At 43.4% G+C, this 27,999-nt stretch overlaps 1 protein-coding gene across 4 annotated transcripts in view; it reads left to right on the top strand.

Moving 5' to 3' along the window:
- LOC126236730 (luciferin 4-monooxygenase-like) overlaps positions 1-27,999 on the top strand; it is a 223,639-nt gene that overhangs the window by 129,617 nt on the left and 66,023 nt on the right. Inside the window, exons 1-2 of one of the 4 annotated variants that reach the window (XM_049946258.1) lie at positions 2,231-2,538; positions 21,616-21,826. The exons of 2 other annotated variants lie outside the window; for them this stretch is intronic. In XM_049946258.1, the coding sequence (XP_049802215.1) occupies positions 2,419-2,538; positions 21,616-21,826 (331 nt within the window). In that variant the 5' untranslated portion in view covers positions 2,231-2,418. Of the gene's footprint in view, positions 1-2,230; positions 2,539-21,615; positions 21,827-27,999 lie in introns of those variants that run through there. One more of the 4 variants, XM_049946259.1, reaches the window with a different exon arrangement.

Genomic DNA, 27,999 nt, shown 5'->3' with positions numbered 1-27,999 from the left:
CGGTATTGGCTGTTGAAAGGTTTTCGGCCCTACTGTATTTAGATTGAGCTCTTGCACCTTCATTTTTAGATCGTATAGCTTCTCCACCTCTTTCAGCCTTCTAGCATTCCACACACCTCCTTGTAGAATGTTGCCCACTCGTTGGTTATTCAGTCTTTCTTCCTCAGTCACCTCCCCTCAGCAGTCTCCTTCCGAAGATCCGACTGGGGAATTAATCTGGAATCTTCCGCCACTAAAGATATCACGACACTTCTTGAGGTACAGGCCACAAGTCCTTTAGGTACTCATTATGTTTCTTTAATGCAGTGGTTTCCATTGCCCTCTGCATCCGCATGCTGTTAATCATTGTTGATTCTTCGCCTTTTAAGGCAATTTTCAGCACTTTGTGGGTGAAAAGGTGCCCCTAACATGTGTTCACGTCTTTGACCTCTGTAAAAAGTCGCTAGAAGAACAGCGGCCACTTCTCATAGGGGACGTGGTTTTCGATCAACACTTCAGCTGTATACAATTCTGCGCATCTTACGGTTATTCACAGAGAGCAGACGCATATAAGCAGACTGAAAGAGGTTTTGCAGTGACTTGTCACGTTTGATCGTCGAAACTGAATGGCACACACATTTCTTTTTTTAATTGTTACTGCTGTAAATTGCAGATCATCCTTTGTTCTCTGTCTAGGACCTCCTTCTACATCTACATCTATAGTCCGAAAGTCACCTTACTGTGTATGGTGGAGGGTACTTTGTATACCAACGTCACTTTCCCCTTTTCCTGTACCAGCAGCGTATGGATCGCGGGAAGAACGATGGCTGGTAAGCCCCGGTGTGTGCTCGAATCTCTCTAATTTTACCTTCGTGATCTTTTCGCGAGATATACGTATAAGGAAGCAATATCTTGGCTGACTCTTATAGGAACGTACCCACTCGGAACTTCAAAAGTACACCATAACGTGATCCAGAACGCCTCTCTTGCATCCCCTGCCACTGGATTTGGCTGAGCATCTGCTTCGCGCGTTCGTGGTTACTAAATGAGCCTGTGAAAAAACGCACTGCTCTTCTTTCGATCTTCTCCAGTTTCTCAATCGGTCTTACGTGGTACGGATTCCGTACTACCTAGCAATATTCAAGTACTGCTCGAACAAGTGTTTTATAACCTACTTCCATTGTTGGTGAACTAAATTTCCTGAGGATCCTTCCAATGAATATCATTCTGGCATCTAAGCTACTAGCGATTAATTTTATGTGGTCGTTCTACTTCAAATCGCTCCTTAAGCATACTTGTACATATTTCGTGGAAGTAAATGCTTCCATTGACTGTTCTGCAGTTTTGTATTCTTCTGTATACGTAGTCGAAATAAGTTACATTTGTTTATGTTGTGGGTCATTTTCCACTTCCTGCATCAAGCGTCCATCTTCTGCAGGTGTTCCTGTATTTCGCTACAATTCTGTAGCGTCGTGACTTCTCTGTACATCATAGCATTATCTGCGAAAAGCCTCATGGAACTTTCGACATTATCTATTAGGTTACCTATAAGTACTGTGAAGGGCACTGGTTCTATAACACTCCCCTTGATCGTAAAAATGAGTAAGATACACACTGACTGGGAGAGGTGAGAATTCAACTATGTCGACACTCTTTTTCAGGAAAGCTGCGAATAAGAATCTTTGGTAATATCGCTAACATCCTTGTGATACATATTAAAATGTCGTTCCCAATAACATAACGGTATATGAGTATTACGCTTGAATTTGTATTGTGGTACCTGAAAATTAAACGTTGGAAGGCAGCGAAATTAGGAGTCAGAAGGCAGCAGATTTCTTCCGAAATTGACTATAACGTTTCTTGAATCTAATTCAGAAGCCTGATTGTCAACAGAATCTTTTGTAATCATGCCACCACTTAATTTGCCGCTTTTTGTATTGTTAAAGATCGAAGAACTGGTTTATGTATTAAGGTATATGCAATACATTTTATTCAGTCAGCACCATTTAGAAAATTATGGAGTCACTCGAGATGTGTGTGATAAGCAAGCTGTTGGATGTTTGGGAACAACATTCATACGTTATCAGGCTTTCGCCTGTGGCAAGTGAGTAAACCATTATGCTCCAAGGTTCGAGTACTTATCTTCTTGTGCTTGAAAGCGAGTAAATGACGTAAGGTGTAGGTGGGAAGGGACCACATAAATTAGCGTCTTACTCATGTTACGCCACAGCTTTCAGTAGTCGTCGTTTTATTCGTGATCGCTCATGACTTTCCTCTTAAGCTCTCTTAGACTCGGAGCAGGGCTCGCACATAGTTCCAAGTGATTTCACGCTGACAAAGAGGCAGATGTTCGGTTCTGAAACGGCTTTGTAAGCCGTAAATTCACCCACACTGTAAGTGGGTGTGGTGTTGCTCAGTACCAACATCGCACCAATAGACATGATGGAATCACAGCACAAAATCCTGCGTGGCCCTAGGATGGACCTGCCGCTGCCAGATGTCTCTCTGGGAAAATACGTTTTCAGCAACATGTTGAAACTTGGGGACAAGACCGCACAGGTAAGTGATTGCTGGAGCAATTCTCATTGTTTGACGGCATAATTGTTCACGCCTAGTGTTGGGTATAGCCGTGATGGCGGATACATTCCTGATGTCTCTTCACTTGCCTTTCACAATTCTTATGCGGACTGTGGCTGCCTGCAGGTAGAAGAAACAGTGGAGGTCCTCAGACGACTATTGCTTGATGTGTGTCACTCCAGGTTCAAATGGTTCAAATGGCTCTGAGCGCTATGGGACTTAACATGTGAGATTATCAGTCCCCTAGCCGGCCGAAGTGGCCGTGCGGTTAAAGGCGCTGCAGTCTGGAACCGCAAGACCGCTACGGTCGCAGGTTCGAATCCTGCCTCGGGCATCGATGTTTGTGATGTCCTTAGGTTAGTTAGGTTTAACTAGTTCTAAGTTCTAGGGGACTAATGACCTCAGCAGTTGAGTCCCATAGTGCTCAGAGCCATTTGAACCATTTTATCAGTCCCATAGAACTTAGAACAACTTAAACCTAACTAACCTAAGGACAGCACACACATCCATGCCCGAGGCAGGATTCGAACCTGCGACCGTAGCGGTTGCGCGGTTCCAGACTGAAGCACCTAGAACCGCTCGGCTACCGCGGCCGGCTGTCACTCCAGGAATCTGGTGCCCACATACTAGTTGACACTCATGCGTTCGCATCTTGACCCATTCTTACTGTGCAGTAAGGTCTCACCGGTATCTCAGAGGGTGGGACGCGTCGGCAAAGTGCGGTTTTAGGCACCCTGTATCAGTCTGGTAGCCTCGTTAGGGAGATGTCCAGCTATAGGAACGTACTACACAGAGATTGTGCACTGCCCTTCCAAATAACACAGGGCAAGCGTAAATGTCCTCAGTGTAAGTGGTTAAGCACACTAATGAGCGTTCTTTAGCCTTCTGATGATGCTAATATCAGCCAGTTTCTTATTCATACAATGTCAGTTAAAATTCGGCTTACGGACCAAAGTTACTGCCGGACACTGTGGTGTGTAATAATGCTCCTGGTTGGTGACATTCCGTTTTACTAGTGACGTTCTTTCAGTTTCCTGGTTTCACAAATGGAGGCCACAAATTTGTGTTGTCTGATAGTAAGGATTTAGTTTGTTCTTATTTTACAGGGTCTTTCAAAAATACTTTTACAAACTTTAGGGGCAGGTTTTTCTCACCAAAACAAGAAAAAAAAGTTCATATAAACATATGCCCGTAATCTTTCGTTTTCGAGTTGTTGTTGAAACCTGACGTTCAAAGGCTTTCCAGGTACAACCAAGCAACTTCACTTATCTATGCGACTTATTGTATACTAGGTGTTATGTTGCCATAGGGACTGATTTACATTTGCCATTCATCTGTCTTCAACGTGCCCATTGTATATACGTACTACAGTGAGTTAACTGAGAATGCTCACTTCAAACATGGTAGATACTCATGTCGTGTCTGGTAGACATGAATAACTACCACCTTTGAATGGAGCACTCTCAGTTAACTCACGACCTGTAGTATATGTGTACAATGGGCACATTGATGACAGATGAATGGCCGGACGAAGTGGCCGTGCGGTTAAAGGCGCTGCAGTCTGGAACCGCAAGACCGCTACGGTCGCAGGTTCGAATCCTGCCTCGGGCATGGATGTTTGTGATGTCCTTAGGTTAGTTAGGTTTAACTAGTTCTAAGTTCTAGGGGACTAATGACCTCAACAGTTGAGTCCCATAGTGCTCAGAGCCATTTGAACAGATGAATGGCGAATGTAAACAAGTCTGCCTTGCAACACAATGGAGCCCACGCTGGACGGCTTTATCAGATGGCGTCTCCAGACCAAAGACAGCCGAGTCATCCAGCCTTTGGTGACGTGTATCGTCGCATTGCCGACACGGAATACGTAGCTCCACAGACTATAGAGATCACGTGTTGCTCGTACCCCGTTCTACGAGCTGGCGAAGAAGAGCCAGGTATCAGTGCAAGACAAATGGCCGTGGCACGTGGTAAATCTTCAAGTTTCACATGGAGGATACTTCACGAATAACTCATATACCCGTATCATCTTCAACGTGTGCAGGGTCCTACGCCTGCTGATCATCCACCACGAGAGAACTTCTGCCGACAGTTTGTTGCAGAAACACTGCCAAACCATTGTTTGCCTCTTCAGCTTTGTTTACAGACGAGGCAACGTTTGGGAGACGCACAACCAACACATATGGAACGATAGCAGTCCTCATGCTACAGTACAGGCCAGACATTAGCATCGGTTTAAGATTAATGTGTGGGCTGGAATTGTGGGTGACTGTCTGGTAGGGTCATACCTTCTCCCATCACATCTTAGAGCTGCAGTCTACAGTTATTTTATGCAGAATACCCTCCAAAACCCAGTAGTAGAAAAGTGTGATTTATGCATGGTGGAGCTCCAGCACATTTCGGTCTCAGTGTTCGAAATGCAAGGACTGGTATCTACCATGACAGATGGATAGGTAAGAAGGACGAGTTCCGTGGCCTGAACGTTTCGCTAACCTCAGTCGATTAGCTTATTAATTATGGGGGCACCTTTAACAACTGGTCTATGCGGATCGTCACGCAGATGCACAAAATCTTCGTCTAAGTGTCATGTATGCCGGTGAAACCTCTAGAAACTGTCAGGGGTACTTGAAAAGCTGCGCCAATCCGTGATTCGACGAGTGCATGCGTGCTTGGAAGCAAGAGAAGAGAATTTAGAGCAATTATTATGAGTTAACGTTTTCATGAGCTCCTTTCATTAATAACTCAGAAACGAAGGATTTTGGGGCATACGTTTACATGAACGTTTGTTCTTGTTTTCGTGTAAGAAACCTGTCTCCAAAGATTGTAAAAGTATTTTTGAGCACGATGTACAATAAATGAGATCCTACGCATTTGTCAGGCTTCTCTCAATGGAACAGAGGACATAGAGTTGTGTTGCAGTTACTAGATTGTAAGCATAAGAAAACTTGTAGTAGTATTAAGCAGATGATGATCTGTGCTATTTACTTTGAAAGTGTGAAAGGCGACAAACTGTCCTATGAAAGACCTTTTTTGTGTTACCATTGGTCCTTTGGGACTTTATAATCAACAAAATATCTCCGGTCTCTCCGCACTGGAGACATCAGCAAATGATTGCAGTCTTCGAGCAAACCTTCCGTATGGTGACTGTCGAACCATTGATAGAGTAGCAGTTCCATGATTACATTCTCATTTTCTGGTGTCAGTCGAGGCAGTAAACGATGACTGGTTGAATATAAAATATACTTTTCAAGAAAATTTGTAGAAGATATACAGTCACTTTCTAAACATGGTTTAGGTCGTTCTAGACTTCATTTGACGATGGTTCGTTTCGACAAATAAACTTCAGATCTGTTTATATCATTTCTACAAGTAAAAATTCACTAACATTACCATTAATTATAGAGTGTCAAATCAAGGACTCAAAACCAAGTCATTGATCCGACGTAGCATGATTTGATATGAGTTCTTCATGTCTTTCTCCGTAGACGACAGCCTGATTACGTATAACGGTACTGATAACAATCTGTCTCTAGACTTTACTTCCTGTTGTTTCATACTCTTTATACTGATAAGAGTGTGCATTTTGAGATTAAATTCTACGTTTACTTGGCACGTGGCGAGACATCACTCACCGAAGATCTTATTACATCATATTGTTGCTTGTGCATAACAATCCAGATGAGAAACTTCCTGGTAGATTTAAACTGTATGCCAGACCGTGACACGAATCTGCGACTTTTGTCTTTTACTAAAGTGCGCGTCATTTACGACGGCGGCCGAGTTTAGGTTCGTTCTGCGCATCTGACATCACAAAACACAGTCAGCCAATGAACAGAGAACGATGTTGCCAGAGCTAGACTGCAGTGCAGAGCACGGACGAGTGTCTTCAGTTTTAGAAACGTTCAGTCATAAATAAAGTAATTGAACAAAAGCAATGTCTTGATAGCAGACTTTCCTTCATAGGAAGTTTGGAAAAAGCATTCTTTATACCAATTGCTTCATATTCTATTAATTAATTACACCAAACAAGCAATGAACCTCCTAATAGCGATAGCAAGGGAAGGTGTTTGCATCATTCTCAAAAATGGTTCAAATGGCTCTGAGCACTATGGGACTCAACTCCTGAGGTCATTAGTCCCCTAGAACTTAGAACTAGTTAAACCTAACTAACCTAAGGACATCACAAACATCCATGCCCGAGGCAGGATTCGAACCTGCGACCGTAGCGGTCTTGCGGTCCCAGACTGCAGCGCCTTTAACCGCACGGCCACTTCGGCCGGCCTGCATCATTCTCACTAACCGCTTTTTCGCAATAAAGAACAGCGGTAATTGTCTGTTTCCTATTTTACTTCGACGAAACATGAGTAATTCATAGTTATACCAACAGTGTTTCTCGTATTTTGCGTGATAGTTAAAAGTCTTCCGGAAGATATATTGAACTACAAGCTGCGTTAGCGTAATGGTTTAAGTGTATAGCTACTTAGCGAAAGATTATGAGTTCAAAGCTTGTTATTTTCTTTATTTAAAAACAATAACGAAGTGTCTTACTTCATGAATTTTATTCGTTTGAATGTAATTTTTTGAAATTTCTAGTGGCAACTAAAATCGACCATACGGAAAGTATACGCTTTGGACTTTTACCTCTGCAAACTCTTCAAAATTTCGTGCAATGGTTTACTACATCTAATGCTGCACAATAACTGCGTTGAACATCGAAACAAAATTAAGTCATTTATGGGGGCAAGGTATCAGTCAAGACGATGGATAAAAATCAAATTTTTGGGCCAAATAGTTTTTGTGAAATCGAATGATAAAGTGTGTCAAGCAGTCGAAACACTATGTGTCTGCACAGGCGAGCAGTTCAATGATGACAAAACCGCGCACATCGCGGTATGTGGGGAGCATGTCTCTGTAGCAGCGAAAGGGTTAATGCGGCCGTGGTGGCTTTACTTCATACACTGCGCGCTCCCCCCCCCCCCGCCCCCCCGAAACATAAGTTTGTGAACTATACTATGGCGCTGCTTATCTTGGCGGGTACAACTGGCAACGCAGCAATCTCCCGCGTCTGGGCGGGCATGTGCGAACCGCCAAGATAAAAGAATTGAATTATAGCAAGTTTTCTACAGACATACGTTTTTTCTCTTTTTCTCTACTGTATTTTGTTCGTTATTGTTCTCATCCTTTGGTGTGGGTGGGACATCACACAGCACACCCTCAAGTTGATCGTTGAATAATTCACTTAGCTATTTTTTATTTATTTTTTGTTACAAAGGGCAGTCAGCGCTCTGACCGACTGAGATGCCGAAGCTTGCCTCACTACCCACCCTTACAGCTCAACTTTCTGCAGCAGCTCGTCTCCTACCTTCCAAACTTCACAGAATTTCTGCTGCATACCTCGCTGGACTAGCACCCCTGGAAGAAAGGATACTGCAGAGACATGGCTTAGGGGGTTCACAGCTCTCACGCTACAATAATCAGCGTCATAACCGACGTAAAATGTCAGTAGTAGTATGATGATATAAAAGTCTATACGTTCTTACAGCTGGTGATAAGGAGGAGCTCGATGACCAGAGACAGAGGTCAACCAACCAAAGAAACGCAATAAGTTGTCTCGTTTGCTCCTCCATCTGTGATGCATAAGTCACCGCATGTAGTGTGGTAGGACGCGCATGGGGTACTGTGACCATTCTACCCTCTTCGAATACAATATCGGATGATGCACAGAATGTACAGTCATCGGGAACCTAGAACGTAGTTAATTTTGCCGTAGCGATCCGTGAGCCGCGTGCAAAAAAGAGTTTTACATTTCTTGATTCATTATGAAATTTTAAAAGTAAGCTTTTACATTGTGGACAACGTCCCTCCTCCAGTGTCTCCCACCAGAGACATTTGAACATTTCTCAGACACTCGTTCTCTGACCTGTCACAGCCGTGACGAATCACCCAGTTCTTTGTTGAGCTCTCTGTCTCGTCCGCTATTCAACTTGCAGGACGTCTCGTACTGAAGCCGTCCACGCATGGGACGAGGCATCTAACGTTGGCGTAGAAGCGGATGGGAAATACTACCTCACGAGAGACAGCTCCCGCGTCACGTGGGACCATTTGAAACTGAAGCCGCTGTATCTCGTTCGCAAACCGTGCAGTTGTTTATAATAATGGACTCGCGAAAAATTCTTACGTTAGTTCTATTACAACGCGAACTTCCTACCCTTTCCATGTGCCAGCCATGTTTATTGTCTGTAGTACACAGCCGCGTGGGGTAGCCGTGCAGTCTAGGGCGTCTTGTCGCGGCTCGCGCGGCTCCCCTCGTCCGAGGTTCGAGTCCTCCCTCGGGCATGGTAATGTGTGTCGTCCTTAGCATAAGTTAGTTTCAGTTAGATTAAGTAGTGCGTAAGACTAGGGACCGATGACCTCAGCAGTTTGGTCCCGTACTCTTTACCACAAATTTCCAAATTTGTAGTACACATAAATAAAAACTTCAGTATCCTTGAACATGTTGTAACACAAAAAGGAAAGTTCTATCTAGGCATTATGGACATCAGCTCATAACGAAACCGGACAAACTCCTAAGAGAGAACGCACTTATATTTACATAACACAGAATATTGCAGAAAGTCCCAGAAACTTTTCAGATAACGTGATGATTAAAAAAGAAATTAGGATGCACAAAACGCGAAGCCATTAAACATTGTTTGGTAATTCAGGGCCTCTACCAGCAGTGCTACGCTGAATTCCAACAGAGGACTTTGTATTTTATGTAATGATATTCAGAAGGCTTCAATCGTCGTTATATTATGAACTGGGATTTAATTATAATAAATTCTACGAATAACGACTAGTCTTCAATATGCAGTTTCCTTAAAATGGCGTACTTACATAATACACTAGCTATAATACGAAAATAACTAAATAACACAGGGTGTTCCACTCGAAAGAGGCTCCCAAAACATGATTAGCAATTCTGCTGAAATTTCACCGTGGAATCTGTGACATTTGACGCGGCAACACTGCTCTCTGCAACATCGTTTAACGCAACCGTGTGTTTCCGCGGTTCGTTGTGGCTGGAGCTCAGTGTTTAGTGTTAACTGACAATGTATCGCTACTTTGTTGAATAGCTCGATTTCTTGTGAAACAATATTCGATTACTGGTTTCATTAAGACATGTCAGCGAATGTGTTCTGAACGGTTTCGTGGCCAGCATATACCATCTAAGTGCCGTATACGGAAGTCAATGAACAAGTTGGAGAACAATTGAACGGTGCTGCAGCTTCACGGCGGGGGACAGCAGCCATTATCGGAAGAATAAGTGACTGACGTCAAACAACGATTGTTGACTTCTACTGCGAAGTCTGTTCGACGTTTAACTCAGGAATGTGGAATGTCACGGAGCACATCTCGCAGAACTGCGAAGAAAGCAGACGTGTATCCACATAGGTTTACAGTTGTTCAGGCAGTGAACGCCAATTACAAAGACAAACGCATTGCATTTTGTCATTGGTTTCAGAAATTTATTGCTCAGAGGCCGTGAATATTGCAGTACACATGGTTCAGTGATGGCGTGGTTCCACCACTCCGGCTATGTAAACTACCAGAATACACGTTTGTAGTGTCATGAAAATTCACATGCACTGGCCGAGCAACCCCTACATTCACAGAAGATTGGCTTGTTCTGTGCAGTATCTATCGTCGCATCATCGGGCCATTTTTTTGCGAGTCTACTGTGTCAAGTGCAGGTAACATCGAAATGTTTCGGGAATTTGTGAACTAGCTGGACGATGAAGAACTTACACTCGGCTGGTACCAAAAGGATGACACAACATACCCCACGTCACGAGTGACCATAGCTAAAGTGGAATCATTTTTCCACGGTAGAGTGATTTTGAAAGAACTGTGGCCCCCAAGGTCACTTGATTTAATACGACTTGTCTTTTTTATCTGGAGTGGCCTAATAGCCAAGATCTACACGAACAAACCACAAAACTTGAAAAGATTTACGCGAGATCATCATCAGTGAAATCTAGGCAGTCACACCTGAGGTTCTGGCAGAAAAATTGGAGAATCTGTAGCGTCGTGTGCAAGTGTGTTTACAAGTCGAGGGCGGTCACTCCCCACATCTTTCCCCATGAACAAGTTATGAAATGTTCATCTTTTTCATTTCCTGATGGTTATGCAAAGTCTTGATGTTTCATTTAAGCAAATGTTTGTTTGTGGGGTCTCTCTCGAGTGGGGCATCCTGTATGTGTAATATATTACGAAAATTCAAAGCATCGTATGTATAACGACGCAGTTTTGAAAGGTCCTCAATGTACTGATGCTGAGAGACAGTATATTTTCGTAGGATGTAAGTTAATATAAAACACACCAAATATGGGCTTCAGCTGAAAACGGCAAATACAATACTGAATATCATTAGTTCTATTTCTGGCGTATCGAGTGATCTTGCCTCTAATTTGGTAACACATTGCCGAAATATCGCAGAACTTATTTTGTGTTGTAAATGAGGCAATGACTCCTCAGTGTGAAATAACAGGAACTGTCATCACAAAATCGTAAGGCTCCATGTCGTTAGCTGACTCGTCCCATTTGAGGACGGCGCGTAGACGTACATACTGACTCATCTGTAATAAGCAGGGAGCGTGTGGGAAACAAGAATTTCAGTGTTCCAGGAACAATGAGATAAATGACCAAAAAGAAGCAGCTTACCCCAGAAATAATTTGTTGGACCACGAGCCGTTTATTTATCCATCATCTTCTCGATTATTTTAAAAGGATATGATGACAGCAGGTTTCAGCTTGGCAGCTTAGCCGATAACAAGAATGAGCACTGCGACCCACAAAATAATCGCAAAGAAATAAAATAACAAAAATGTAGCTGTAAGACTGCTATTGAAACAAGTTTGCTTTTGTCCTGGCATTATTTTTCTATTCGCTTTAGCGTCAGAACCTTATGCCATATTTCGGATTGTGGAGTTGTCATTTGTTTTTACACTGGCGGTCTGTCTTTCTTCACTACGCAGCCACCCCTTTTTATCGTGAGAGCCATCTGTCTGCAAATCGTGTAAACATCGTTCTACATGTTTGCATGTTGTGTTTTTAAAGCCGAGATACGAAATAACCGCCACCTTCATGCGGTGTGCGACTCACGTAATCACTACACCAAGGCCAAAAAGCAGGTGTATTGATAAGACACATTCAAGATATTGAATAAGAACAAATCAAATCAAGTATGATACCTGTAACTGGAGATCCATTATTCTATAGCGTACTAAGAAGATGACATTTCTGTGTGCAGCCTCAAGGCAATTTTTGACAACTTTGGTGTGGATGGCGGGTTACTTTCTGTAATTTTGTCTTACGAATAATCAAACATTAACGGTTGGTAGGACATGTTCTGAGGCATCAAGGGATCACCAGTTTAGTATTGGAGGGCGGCGTGGAGGGTAAAAATCGTAGAGGGAGACCAAGAGATGAATACACTAAGCAGATTCGGAAGGATGTAGGTTGCAGTAAGTACTGGGAGATGAAGAAGCTTGCACAGGATAGAGTATCATGGAGAGCTGCATCACACCAGTCTCAGGACTGAAGACAACAACAACAACAACATTATGAGGATATAAATGACAAGTATGCTTCCGTCTTTTTTGGTTTCGATGCAGTTCGGAAGAATTAACAGTAACTGACCAATGAGGGAATTAACTGTAGCATATGCTGAAAAGAATACAGTGACTGTCGCTGTAAAACGGCAACGATTGTAGTCATAGGGAAGTGGAGTGGTGTTTAAAATTCTTAGCTCGAATTCGACAGAAGCTGTTTCAGGTGTCCTGATTTAAGTTTCCCTTGGTTTACCGAAATATTTGATGGGATGGCGCATTAATCAGGCAGTGGTAGCCTCCTCACCTACACTTTTGCAAATGAGCTATGCTCCATAGCTAATCATCACGACGTCACAGAAACGTTAATCTCTAACCTAGCTTAACAGATGGCAAATTCACGGAAATTTATGAAAAATATGTGCTGAGAGACCTTCGAAGAAAGATTCCAAGAATATCTAGGTAAGATACTAGTAAAAATACCTTTAAAAATAAAAGAAATTAAGGCAAATTTCTTGTTCCTATTAGACCGTTCCCATAAAAGAATTCAAGCAGCCACTCTTCCGACGTTGCATCCAGAAACATAACGGAAAGAGACCCAAGTACGTAGCCGGCAGGGGTGGCCGAGCGGTTCTAGGCGCTAATCCTGCCTCGGGCATGGATGTTTGTGATATCCTTAGGTTAGTTAGGTTTAAGTAGTTCTAAGTTCTAGCATTAGCACTACTCGCGCCACGTGCAGCATGGTCAGTTACAACAACAACAGCAACCTCGGCAATAACTTCCACCGTGATATGTCGCCTTCCTCTTCCAGGTGCTACAGCATTGGTGTTTTCGAATTTCATTATCAGCTTCTTTAAACAATTTGATTACAACGGGTCTCTCCTCAGGCCTCTCAGGAGAGCGACTCTCTCTCAGTACGGCACAGTAATAACAGCCGTTCGCATAAAACAGTTTCACTAACAGGACATGATGTCAGCCACACAATTCACTCACGTTTCAAACGACAGCGTCGATGTCATACCACCATACAAACGACGTGCAGCGCTACAGTTTGAACTTATATTTTTTCCAGCGTAAATAAGTTCTGCATTAACGCATCGACATATCTACCAAGTTTCGTTGCCATATGATAATTACACCCCGAAATGGACGTCCGTATGGTAGCTGCACTTTAATTATAATCACCCAGTGACAAAAACAGTATTTAGTTTGAGAAACAAATTCAAAAATTACGTCCACTTGCTCATTACTGTATAGAAGTGAATCATGGACCTTAGGAAAGATAATCTAAGTGTTTCAGATGTAGTCCTACGGAAGAAATCCGAAAAATGGATCGATAAGATAAGAAATGAAGAACATCTCCCCAGAATAGGCGAGGAACGGTTGATGTGGAAAGCACTGACGAGAAGGAAGTACAGGATGATAGGAGGTATACCTACCGTGGTACTGGAGGCAGCCGTAGTGCAACATTCCTTTCGTCTGTTATTCGCAGCTTCTGTGGTGAAATCCTACCCACTGCTGTGGTCGCGTCCAGGCATAGGCGCATTGCGCGAATTACTGATGCTTACGTGCAATCGGAAACATTCGTTGGCGGACTCGGATTAACACTCAAAAGTACTATCCTAGTATATCAATTTAAATAAGAGTCACATTCCTCACTTTATGTCGTGAAACGGGGTTAAACTTCTCAGCACTCTGAAATCAATAATTAAAACCCCTGCCGCAGTGCGACTACCCACCTCCGTAGAAGAGGTCGCTAACGCACTCCTGTGCAGTGGAGCTCAACAGGAAGATAAGCTGGATCGAATCCTGGGGTGGAAAATTTTCAGTAATAATATTTGGCTACCAAGCGGAGTCTGAGCGGTGGTATACGATTTCCGATGATCAGCCTTTGCGCCAGTATCCTGGATTAAATTCCAAACTTCCTGTACCACATTTGATGGAGATACGTCTGTCAGATGGGGACCTTAAACTGGGTTGCCCCCTTGGTGCTGTTCGAGAGGAGGAGGAGGCTACATACAAGCAATACCGGTTTTCGGCCTCTCCCTCCCCTTCATCCATAACACAGACCCAACACTGCACCATATAAGTACTAACCAGAGCCACACATACGAGACAGATACACACTTGACACCTAATAACACTTGACACCTCAAACAATCCCAGTAGGACGTTGTCCAGGACAGCGATGCAAGATTCCTGCCCCTGCCCCCAACATTCATTTCTGATTATGGGACTCCGTTTTATGCTGACCACTGTCAGAAAGATTTCAGGATTCGGCCATTGGACTATTTTACCAACCGCTTCCAGCTGGAAGCAGACAAGTTGCATGCGGAAAAGATGGAGTGGGGAGAGATTAGAAACACTTGATGCTGAGGTGACGAAAATAACTTATCACAAAAGTCAGGAGTGTAGGAGGAGTTGTGGAGAGAGAACGAGAAATGGATAATGGAAAACGGGCCTCGGTATGTGTGGATTATCGAGAGGATGGAAAGAATGGAGAAAGAGGAAGCTGAAAGAAGAGGAGCAGGCTTGTGCATAATTTACATGTTCCTGTAAAACGTCCAACTACCGTTGGTGCAGTTGAACCTGTCGATTCTGTGAAGAGTAGGACACACTGTCCCAGTTGTTTAGACAATTTTTTTTAGTGAAACAATTAAATATAGATGATGTCATAATACAAGTTTCTGAGAATGCGTGTGATGCACAGAGTAATGAAATTGCTGAAGTAAAGGAAACTAATGCAGATGTACCATCTCCAATATGCAATAGAATTGTGGAGTCTGGATGTGGGCAGTACCAGAGTGACTAACCGCGGGGACAGCAACACGGATGATGCAAGTGCGGTAGTATTTGCCCCATTGGGTGATGAAGTTAGTGCCAGAGAGCCTGCGCCAGACGCACAGGGAGGTACATATACCGGCGATTTTTGCGTCGTGCGGAGTGGAACTGCAGGTAATTTTGTTCTGTTAGATACTACGGGGGAATGCACAAAGTGCAGCTATTGTGGCGTAATTGGTACGGGCACATATATTTTTCAGAAGCAGGACGAACAGAGGAAAACAAAGAGGAGACGAGTTCGTAAAGTTGATGATCACGTCGATAGGGCTGTATCTGTTCTAGAATGGGAGAGTAACAGTAGCAGGAAACGTGGCTACAGTGAGGGGCCGAGTCTTCTCCGTGCAGGAGGCAGTGCAGCGTTGCTGTGTAGACAATGAGGAAAAGTAATAAGTTTTTTGAAAACGTAAAAGAAGTAGTGAAACAGTCACGGTAGTGCGTTGCATTAGCATCTGCCGTGGGTCATGATGCTAGACGTGCAAGGGGATTGCGAGACGAGGATATCCGAGCACTGAAGTGAACTGCACCGCGCAGTGTTAACCATGTAGGAAGTAGGTTGATGTCATCACACCAGGGAAACTCTTGTTGTGGATGATGTGACTAGGTACTGGGTTTTAGAGAAACGAATGTGCGACAGAGGCATGTAAATGAGTCTGAATTTTGAGGTAGAGGCACTTCTCGTCACTGGAGACCAGCAGCACCACTACGACGCCGAAGTTACTCTGGACAACAAGACGACTAGAGACCGCCAGCAGCAGCCTAGGGTTCGAGACCAGGCTGCACCTGCCTCCAGCACTAAGTCAGAAGCCGCCGTCCGATACGTGCCAGAGGGAGTCAGTTGAACCCGGCGCACAGCCACCTCCACGTGCTGCCGTGGAGACGAGTGTAGAGTGAAGGATCACCAGGGCTTCAAGCGGCCAAGGGAAGTAGCGCACCACTGACGTGAACGGCTGTGGCATCCAAAGGTCGCCGGCCTACCATCAGCACAGGAGGGCGCCGCCTCAGCATCCAGGGTGGACACCGCCGTTCGTGCGTGAGCCCCGCCAAGAACGACAGAGGGAGGCGTGCTTGTCTCGCTGAGCCGTAACACGTCATGTCTTCTTCTTCTTCTTCTTCTTCACGCGATCAGGCCCAGAGGACCGCGCGCCACCACAGTTAGAGCTCTCCATCCGTCTCTGTCTTCTGCTATCTGTCTCCAGTTTTCCGTGACTCCCAGCTGCAACAGGTCTTCTCTCACTCCATCGATCCACCTCTTTCTAGGTCTTCCCACTGGTCTGCTGCCTGACGGGATCCAGTCCATTGTGATTTTGGGCCATCTTCTTGCCTCCATTCTAACAACATGTCCAGCCCATTGCAGTCTTTTGCTTCTCATCACTCGCAAGATGTTAGGCTCCTGGTACAGCTCTTCTAATTCAGTGTTATGGGGTCTTCTCCATTCTCCAGTAGTCTGATCTCTGACTGGTCCAAATATTTTCCTGAGGACTTTCCTTTCAAATGTTATCAGTCGCTTAAGGTCTTGTTTTCGAGTGCTCCAGGTTGGAGAACCATAAAGTACTACTGGCATTATTAATGTCTTATACAACCGTAGCTTTAGTTGTTGCGAGACACTTCTACATTTTAATATAGGGTCTAGAGAGTGATAGTATCTGTTTCCCGCCTGCAGTCGTGCTTTTATCTCTGCTTCAGTTGATGTTACTTCTGTAAAAAATGATCCAAGGTATTTGAACTCTTTCACATGTTTATACCTGGTGTTGTTCACAATTAAATCTTGAGAGTTCTGGATCTTTCTTCCTATGGTCATATACTCTGTCTTTTCAGAGCTAATTTGTAGACCGATCCTAGCTGCCAATAACTCCAAGGTCTGGATACTTCTCTTCAGATCTTCTTGTGTGCATGCTAATAGTGCAATGTCGTCTGCATAGGCCAGATATGTAATGTGTTCATTACCAATTTGAATGCCCTTGATGTTTTCTTTGTTGAAATCCCGCATTACCTTCTCAAGTGCCAGGTTGAAGAGGACAGGTGATAGCCCATCTCCTTGGCGTAATCCTGTTACAACTTGGAAGTTTTCTGTCATTTGATTGCCTACCTTAACCTTAAGTTTTGTGTCATTTAGGCATACCTCTACCAGTTTGACCAACTTCTTTGGTATACCAAACTCCGTCATAGTTCTAATCAGGCTAGGTCTATGTATACTGTCGTAAGCCTTCTTGAAGTCTACAAACAGGAGATGTAACTCTCGTCCGTATTCGTACATTTTTTCACAGACCTGTTTTAGGACAAAAATCTGGTCCGTGGTTGATCGCCCTGCCTGGAAACCTCCTTGGTATTCTCCAATTATGTCTGTTGCTATAGGTTTTATTCGTTCCAATAGGCAGTTGGAGAAGATCTTATAGCAGGTGTTGAGTAGCGCTATGCCCCTGTAGTTGTCACATACGGATTTGTCTTTCTTTTTATATATGGGGCATATCACAGCTACCTTCCATTCCTCTGGTATTTCATGTCTGACCCAAATTTGCTCGATTAGCTTGTGGATTTTGAAACAGAGGATTTCATCTCCAGCCTTGAGAAGTTCAGCAGGAATACCGTCCTCACCTGGACTTTTACCATTCTTAAGGTTTTTAATCTGGTTCCTTATCTCTTCAATGGTGGGTGGAGGATATTCTGGGTCTACTGTTACTGGTTCATCAAACTCAAGTAGTTCGGTTGGTTCATCAGAGTTTAGTAATTCTCTGAAGTATTCCATCCATCTTCTTCAAAAAATGGCTCTGAGTACTATGGGACTCAACATCTTAGGTCATAAGTCCCCTAGAACTTAGAACTACTTAAACCTAACTAACCTAAGGACATCACACACACCCATGCCCGAGGCGGGATTCGAACCCGCGACCGTAGCAGTCCCGCGGCTCCGGACTGCAGCGCCAGAACCGCTAGACCACCGCGGCCGGCCATCCATCTTCTTCCAATTTTTTGATCTTCTGTTAACATCCTTCCATTGGCATCTTTTATGAATCTGTGTTGATGGTATGTCCCTCCTTTAAAACTTTTCACTTTTCTATAAAGTTCTTTATACCTATTTCCATGAAAGTCTTGTTCAGCTTCCTCCATGATACTTTTAACATATTTTCTCTTTGCTTTCCTCAATGTGGCTTGGGTCTGCCGTCGTGTTTCTTCAAACTTCGATTTTTCTTCTTCTTGCATATTGCTTTGTATCCACAGTAGTTTGGCCCGTTCTCTCTCCCTGATAGCTCCCTCACACTCCTCATTGAACCACACTCTTTTTCCCGTAGTTTGCTTTGGGATTACTTCTTGGGCTGTTTCTTTAATGGTCTCTGCAATCGCCTTCCAGTTCTGATCCACCACAGTATCTCCTTCCTCTTCATTCAAAGCCTCAAAACGGTTTGTTAGTGCTATCTTGAAAGTTCTTCTTATATTATCTTCAGTCAGACTCTCATGGTCATATCGAGTGACTCTTTGCATTCTTTTGTGATTCCTGGCTCTCCATATTGTTTTCATCCTTCCTCTGACAAGGAAGTGGTCTGATCCACATTCCGCACCTCTTGCCGTTCTAACATTTTGTATCCACTTCTTTATTCTCTTCTCTACAATTAGGTGGTCAATTTGGTTCACTGTTTTCCCATCTGGAGACACCCAGGTTCCTTTATATATTCTCTTCCTGTCGAAATCAGTACTACTTATAAACAAGCCTTTTGCAGTCGCAAAGCTAACCAGCCTAGTGCCATTATCACTGCTCACATCATGTAAACTGTGCTTTCCGATGGTCCCCATGAAGGCTGCTTCTTTCCCTATTTTCGCATTAAAATCTCCAAGGATAATTTTGTAATGTTCACTTGGTACATTGTCTAAAACCGTTTCTAATTCCTCGTAGAAAATATCTTTTTTGATGTCATCGCTTTCTTCGACTGGGGCATGACAATTTATATATGTGAGTTTGTGTTTTCCCGTGTCTATGACCGAGCGAGGTGGCGCAGTGGTTAGCACACTGGACTCGCATTCGAGAAGGACAACGGTTCAATCCCGTCTCCGGCCATCCTGATTTAGGTTTTCCGTGATTTCCCTAAATCGCTTCAGGCAAATGCCGGGATGGTTCCTTTGAAAGGGCACGGCCGATTTCCTTCCCCATCATTCCCTCGCCCGAGCTTGCGCTCCGTCTCTAATGACCTCGTTGTCGACGGGACGTTAAACACTAATCTCCTCCTCCTCCTCCGTGTCTATGGTTAGGAGTGAGATTCTGGGGTTGATTGTTTTAAAATCTATGAGAGTGGTACAGAGTGATTTCTTCACTGTAAAACCAGTTCCTAGTGAGTGGTTTGTTTCTGAGGCTCCATGGAATATGACATAGTTTTCCATTTCTGTAGCTCCGGTTTCTGTCCACCTTGTTTCTTGCAGGGCCAATAGATCAATTTGATACTTATCTGCCTCCCTTACTACACATTTTGCTGCCCCAGGTTGGTATAGGCTTCTGACATTCCAGGTCCCTAGTTGTATTTCCTTCCGTAGTCCTTGTTCCCGCTTAGGTCGTTTTACAGAGATCAGTCCTATCCGAGGCTCTTCTGTGATGATAGTACCGGTGATTATTTTTTTTCCAGGACGGGTTGGTAGCCCGTCGCCAACCCCCAACCTGGAGGACCAGGATTTTTCATTCGGGGTTTTCTCCCGTAGAAAGATTGGCTTCTCCACGCCTATAGAGGTCTTTCTGCCCTTTTGTACATATACCAGGGAATGACAGGAAAAGGAAATGGTGAGGACAGGTTTGGGATAGGAAAGGGAGGCGATAGATCGTTGTGGGACACACTTTGTCTGGCTCCTCCCCTTTGGCCTGTCCGGCATGGGTGACCCTGCTGGTGGCTACGCTACCGCCGGCATAGCCCTCCGGATCCGGAGCACGCAAACCTCCTCGCCCGCACGGACAGTGCTACGTTAAGGCGGTGTCCCCTGAGGAGGAAGTATTGTATTGAAGTTAAATGAAGTATTGTATTGAAGTTAAATGAAGTTAAATGAAATCAGTCTTTACTGTCAACGGTGTTTCTATTGGGCCCTCCAGACAACCAGTACCACCTCACACCAGTCTCACTCTTCAATACATGTATAGATTTTCTCTTAACATACTTCTATACCTCCCGCCATCTCTCCACACTCAGATGTCTTCTTGTGCATTTAATCAGTTATTAAGTTATTTCACATTAGTGGCAATTTACATTAATATCACACAAAAGTAGAACAAGAAGTACAATTCCATTATAAGTAAGCCGGCCGGAGTGGCCGAGCGGTTTTAGGCGCTACAGTCTGGAACCGCGCGACCGCTACGGTCGGAGGTTCGAATCCTGCCTCGAGCATGGATGTGTGTGATGTCCTTAGGTTAGTTACGTTTAAGTAGTTCTAAGTTCTAGGGGACTGATGACCTCAGATGTTAAGTCCCATAGTGCTCAGAGCCATTGAACCATTTGAACTTTTCAGAATTCCGCTTCTAGCCAAACCTGTAATACAAGTTAAATATATTTTCTTATTTCATTTTTAAATAATAGTCTTCACTTTTTGTATGCTGGAGTTTTCCTTCTAAAATTTCAAAAATTACTCTGGAAAAGTAGCTTTGTTTTTCAAAAGTGAAAAAATGTCCCAAGATACAATATGGTCATGTATTTAGGAACAAGTATTATATCGAATTTAAAATGGTTGCGATCGATGAAATGTTTTAACACTGATGTGATAATGTACAGGAGTAGACAAAAATAAGGAAATACTAAACACGCGTTAACATGACGAATACATAGTAGGAAACACGTGGACATTTTAAACAACTTACAGTCGTCTCGGAATGCATAAAGACAATCCTATTTTTCCTGCCATAAATGTTAACGAGCGGTTCTAGGCGCTTCAGGCCGGAACCGCGCTGCTGCTACGGTCGCAGGTTCGAATCCTACCTCGGGCATGGATGTGTGTGATGTCCTTAGGTTAGTTAGGTTTAATTAGTTCTAAGTTCTAGGGGAATGATGACCTCAGCAGTTAAGTCCTATAGTCCTCATAGCCATTTGAACCATTATAAGTACATACAAATGGTTCAAATGGCTCTGAGCACTATGGGACTCAACTGCTGTGGTCATCAGTCCACTAGAACTTAGAACTACTTAAACCTAACTAACCTAAGGACATCACACACATCCATGCCCGAGGCAGGATTCGAACCTGCGACCGTAGCAGTCGCACGGTTCCGGACTGCGCGCCTAGAACCGCGAGACCACCGCGGCCGGCCTAAGTACATACATTCAAGTGTCCTTATTAAATTTTAGCATTTGTATTTAAAGAACCAGTAAAAGTGCGAATCAACTCAACATTAAAAGCGTATATTATGAACAGAGCCAATGGTACTACTGAACCGATGTTAATTATGTGTACCGAAAAAATTACCGTCACATTTGCTTATGGAATGAGTCTCAACGCTTCTACATTTTGTAACTCTATTGTAGGGCGAATTTAGTCATTGAATACTAGTGCTACATAGAATCACGGGAATTGGAGAAATGTTCAATTACTAGGTAAAAAAAATGAGAGTTGCAGTCGATTTTACAAGATGTGTGCTCTTGAATTTGAGTTTAGCTGTACTTGATGTGTGCAGGTGTACCCCGGGGAACAGGATCTGCGGCTGTCGTACAGGGAGCTGTCGAGGCGCGCGGCCTGCGTGGCCGAGGAGCTGCGCATGCGCGGCGTGGGCCCCGGGGACGTGGTGGCGCTCGGCTGCCGCGTCGTGCCGCACTTTCCGGCGCTCCTCATAGGCACCCTCCTCAGGAACGCCGTGCCGGCGCCCTTCAACCCAGACCTCGACGCGGGTACGTCTTCGCTCTCGTTACTGACAACAGCATTGCCTAAGTGGAAAGTACGGTCAGACTTCTAATCTGGCGCCTCAGCCGGTTAAGCGGCTGGTCGACAGGTGGCGCTCTCATATGATATTCGATTTCTTGGTAACGATTGATAAGCGTGTCTTATTAGAGCAGTCTACCGTATTTTATCCCATAAGCTTCCCCCTTCCCTTCGAGTTTTCATCGTTAACAAATTATTACATCGCCCATAATTCCCTCTCCTGGTTCGTTCCTACTGGAGCGGCCTTCAAGTGATGCAGTGGTACGTGGCATTAAACATTACCATTGTCACAACAGACCATAAATTTGAAAAGTGAACTTACAGACACATTTCTAGGTCAGTTTGTTGCAATTTATCATAATGTTGAAATATCAAAATACACGGCAAAATTTAAATTAAATACATTATCTTACGCTGATACAAATGAAGGAAGACATTTTAATTCAATACGGTATGACGGAAACAAAAAGATAAACTCATGGCTGGAAAGGCAAGCTACAAATTTTTCCGTGGTCCTGAAGCGGGGAAATATCCCGAAATTGATAATGGTGTAATTGCTTATGTCAATGAACTTTGGAATGGTGGTTGCGCTGTCTCTTATGAAATGATTCAGCTGCCACGCTCAACATTGACATAAAGGATTTTAGAGGAAGCATTGGTTGGGTGGTTCGTTTTATGAGACAGCAAACTCTCAGTCTACAAAGGAGAACATCTTTGTGCCAGCGTTCACCTCGAGACTACATGGAGTAATAGAGTTCCATCGTTACGTAATATGTACAAGAGCGACAGCAATAAGACTATTTGCTCTCCCACGTTGGTAACGCTGACTAAACGCCAGTGTTTTCTGATATGCCGCGTAACACTCCCTTTATTCCAACTGGCTCAAAAAGTGTCTTGTAAAGCCGACTCGAGCGGAGAAATTAAGAATACGACGATGTGCGAGTGGATAATCCGTGTAAGAGAGAATTAGTGTCGATTTTGTTAAGAGTTTTAAAAAACTGGAATTTCTTACCCATTGACGGTTCCGAGCACGACATGCTGTGGAATAGTGAAAATGAAGATGTGTTATCTGTGCCTGAAAATAGTGATGATAGTGACAAAAGTAGGCCGCAAAATACTGATAGAAAAGAAACAATGAAACAATGCATTGCTGCTCTTCATTGTTAGCTACTGAAACCGTGGTATGAATCCAGTTCTTTTGTGTTAATCGAAAGTAAATACCGATAGGTAGGTACCATTTTTTTCTCAAATTACTGTATATATAACTTTTACCTACATAATATACATAGTTTCCCTTCCTAGAATCATCAATCTACTACTCGTGTAATCTCTCCATAGTGTTCTCAAGAAAATTTTTCGATGAAAAAAGGGTCGAATTACGCGATAAAATACGGTATGTTACATCTTAATACAACGTATATATTACTGAAAGTTGGCGGTGTTAATCGTAGGTCTTCTTCTACCTCAAGCACTCCAGGTTTAGGCCTAGAGCCTGTTCCTGCTTCACCATCTCTTCCACGGTCCTCCTACATTTCTCTTGCCACATGGTTTATAATTCATTGCTCGTTTGGAAAATCTTTGTGCCAGCATACGAAGTACACGATCACTCAAATGTTTTTTAGTGTTTCGTATCTCACTTGGTAAAATCGGAACCCTTGTAGCATCACTCGGCTATCCGTCTGTCTGTCTACCTGTCCGTCCGACTATTCAGAACCCTTTTTCTCAGGGACGACTAGGCGTATCAACTTGAAATTTGTCACGTCTGTGCTCCCTTGGGGGTATAATATACGTAATCTGCTAAGACAATGCAAGCAAGAGACAAGGTCGTTTATGTCACACTTTCTGTTGCTCTTAAACTTCCCTTTGACGAAGATTTATGATATCTAGCAAGAAGAAAGGTTTCACAGTAAAGGGGAAAAAAAATCATAAAATGGTTAATTCTTAATTATGTCTAACGAAATAATATTTGTTTTGTCATTTGTTATCCGACTTCAAATTAAAACGTCCTCGAAAAAATTGGAAACCGTGGGACCAATATCTTAACACTATCAATGTAGATGACGGGCAAAAATCGTCGAGATCCTCGATTCTCAAAATGAATTAAATGTTTGTATACATAATTATGTTAGAATAGGGCCCTCAGTGCGTTAGTCCTACTCCCATCCGGCCAATTTTTTGTCTTTGTGTTTGATTGGCTTTTTGAATTATTGGTTGAATCCCTAATTCTTCCTTTCTTATTTCGTTTCTTTTTTTCGTCTTCCCAGTGCAGCCTGTCAAAGGTCTTACAAATTTCATTTCTAATGCTTCTGGTTCCCACAAATCTTTATTTTTCAGCGTCCATCCTCCCGCCACTTTTAATAAAGCAGGAACTGCCGTGACAATAAGATTTCAGTGATATATAAAGAATCTCATCTTAAAGTAATTGTCGTACTGATTCTAAAACTGGTCTTAGATTTTGCGGGACAGCTATATTTATAAAGTTATGGAGAATTTACTTTGTGATTAAGGTTTTATGAATTTAATTGTGTAGGCTTCTTCGGCAAGAGTCAGTTGACAAAAGTTTTCTGGGTATCGAGCAGCGTCATAACGTAAGAAAGCTACACTCGAGACACCAAGGTTTCGGTCACGTTTACACTAACCTTCTTCCGGGTCTACTGATCAGTAGACCCAGAACAACACCACTGTAACCGTGACCGAAACACTGGTTTCTCCAGAATGCTTTTTACATTACGACTCGGTATGTAATATGTCACTGATCTTGTCCAGCTCGCACTGTGTACTGACATGTGTCCCTATTGCGTGCCCACAACCTATGGATGACAGATTGATACTGGCATTTGCAGCAACACGACGGACAGTACATCTTTTTAGGATCAAACAGACTGGCAATGAAACTTTAACTGCATTATGATGTCGCGTTTCATTTGCCTGGTTGAAAACAACATCCACAGATAACAACGGCCAGCTGCGTACCTCACTAGACAACACTGAGGCCGGCCGGTGTTGCGGAGCGGTTCTAGGCGCTTCAGTCTGCAACCACGCGACCGCTACGGTCGCAGGATCGAATCCTGCCTGGATGTGTGTGGTGTCCTTAGGATAGTTAGGTTTAAGTAGTTCTATGGGACTGATGACCTCAGATGTTCAGTCCCATAGTGCTCAGAGCCATTTGAACCATTTGAAAGGAACACTGGGACTCCAGTGCTCACTTCCTTCTGAGCGGTTACGTCATACTGTAATGCGTAACACAGCCGATAGATGGCGAATTACTTCAGTTGTGGCATGCATTGAAGCCGAAGATCCGAAGCTATTCAATTATAGCCCAGGTACCGCCTGTATCAAAACAGGTTTAATTTACAGGACGTTGACACACATGTTCCCCTAATTCTTTAATTATTTTAAGGAGTGTAGAAGAAAATTGTGTGGAATAGGACACAGCATCTGCTGCTCTATAGATCTTGAGGAACACTTCATTCTGTCACCTGTAAGAAACGTACGAAAAATAGTGCTACCACTCTTATGCTGACTAAATAAATGCAACATGTGGAGAACAATTCTCAGTAGATTCTCTTACTGAAGGCGAATGATCACAGTTGGATCCTCACTGCTGAATAATATGTAAATCCATGACCACGTGACTTTGTGAAAAGAAACGCTGTATAATTATCTACTCTCAGTTTAATGTTGGGAACGTGTGTGAATGAATACAGGAACATTTATTAACACTGTTGATTATTGCAACCCAAAGATAAATTCATTTACATGAAGGTCGTAGTTAAAGTTACATTGACCAGATGGGATCTGTATCATAGCTTGAAAAAGACTTCGCTCACAAAGGATTCGTGAAACCAATGAAAATGCAAGGAATCATTAAATGAATGAATAAAAGCGTTACACAAGTCGGTGAGGAAACAAATGCCTAGCATGGAGAAGAGGAGTTCTGGGCGATACTAATCGAAACTGCTTGTCCCACAATATCATTCTTAATGTCTCAGTACAGGCGTGAATAGCTTGCATCAATACGACACGCCAAACAACCTCACATCTCTTCATTTGTGCACGGAGGAATGCAGGTCGCAATTCTTGATATATATTTTCACATGCAAACCCTGGTTGTAATCACCAACCAATCTCTTTCTCACTAGATATACCTGTGAGGAGGCACGGTTCCTCCTTACAAGCAACATACTATACGACCACAGAACAGGACAGACCGTGCTACCAGCACTGGCCACCTCGAATTCCTATTGGCCGAACAACCGCTCGTCTGAAGAAAGGTGTTACGGCAAACCATCACGGCTGATCCAGCATTCACTACAGCAGCGATATCGATTAGTGGGCACAGACTGTCGTAGCAAAACTGCTCGCGAGTTAGCAGACGCATAAAACATGAAAAATCGACGTCGACGAATATAACAGGCAGCTTTAAATTTCACTGGTAACGTTATAATTCAAGCTGAAGGTTAGTTCCTTATGACTTTAATTGTATTCCTTCTATTTCAGTTGGTTTTATTTGAATATATTTTAAACATTCCGTATCGATTCTTCATTGCACAGAGTGATAGGGGTCATGTGCAGATGTTGTGATAACTGGTACCCACTTCAGTGTGTTACTTGTTTTTTTCTGCTTCTATCAGTCTTCCCACAAACACATCACATATTTTGTACATGATGTTTTCTGCGTGATCGTAAGTACGCCATAAATTGTGAACTGTCAGTATGCACTGTCCGTATTGCAGCTAGGTGACCACACTTCAATACGTTTCCTGATGGACAGGGGAAAATAAACATCCATGGCTTGCTTGTACGATGTGAGCTTGGAGGTACTAACCAAAAGGTACTATTCCTAATAGCTATAATTATGAGTCTGAAAATGAAGTAAATACTGATGTAATGTTGTTCTGCACTTATACCCCCAACACCCTGCGTATTAACAACATTCTCTATTATTATTCCTTACCACTATGTACGTAACGTAAAGCATTGCAAATAAATGGTTCAAATGGCTCTGAGCACTATGGGACTCAACTGCTGAGGTCATTAGTCCCCTATAACTTAGAACTAGTTAAACCTAACTAACCTAAGGACATCACAAACATCCATGCCCGAGGCAGGATTCGAACCTGCGACCGTAGCGGTCTTGCGGTTCCAGACTGCAGCGCCTTTAACCGCACGGCCACTTCGGCCGGCAAAGCATTGCACATTTTGATTACTGGACATTTACGACCTACGTAGTAGTTCATAGAAAACAGGCCCAAAATTTATGGAAATAGATAAAGTACAAAAGTTGAGGTGCGACAGTATAGCATCAAAGTTTACATTCATTACTGTTTGCTGACGATAAATTACTTATGGCTCCGTAGAAACGTGATGCCATGTGTCAAATGAAAAAGTTAATGGATATTTGACTAATAGTCAACATGGATCAAACAGAATATCTTGTTATTGAAAGTGGGAAAGATGAGGATTTGGATTTTGAGTTTGATATGGTAAGAAATGTGGAAATATTCAAATACCTCGGTCCACTAATCGATAAGACTGTACTTCGCGACGACTACTTAAGCCATAGCATAAGTCGAGCGAAGGTGCCTACTAGCTCATTACATGATCTGTTTTGTAGTCGGCACATGTCCGTACGAACAAAGAAAGCAGAGCTGTGTGCTGTGGTTGAAAGCATTCTGATATATGGCTCAGTGTCTTTGACATTGAACGAGAGACAGAGGGGGAAGAATTAACGCTGCTGAAATGAATTGGTTACTGCGGAGCATGAAAGCAACCCACTTCGGTCGAATAAGGAATGAATATATAAGAATGGAGGTGGATGCAATGGAACCAGTCACAGATAGGGCGGATGTTCGATCACTGAGAAGGAACCACTTGAGTGCAAGGCCAATGATGTTTACGGCATTCGACGACCCACGTGTTGTCTTCTATGAAGCTACGATATTGGTTGCTAATGGAAACAAGCGGCAGGACTGGAGATACCCCATGGTGAACACAGCATGAGGCTACGGTGTGCAGTTGAACTGCTTAGCCAACGAATAACTCACAACAGTTCTGCAGTGCTAGTGGTGCTGGTACAAACGAGAGCAGCCGGCCGAAGTGGCCGTGCGGTTAAAGGCGCTGCAGTCTGGAACCGCAAGAC

This window comes from Schistocerca nitens, chromosome 2, assembly GCF_023898315.1.
Source record: "Schistocerca nitens isolate TAMUIC-IGC-003100 chromosome 2, iqSchNite1.1, whole genome shotgun sequence".
Classification (NCBI taxonomy): domain Eukaryota; kingdom Metazoa; phylum Arthropoda; class Insecta; order Orthoptera; family Acrididae; genus Schistocerca; species Schistocerca nitens.
This window is presented reverse-complemented; position numbering and strand designations above follow the sequence as displayed.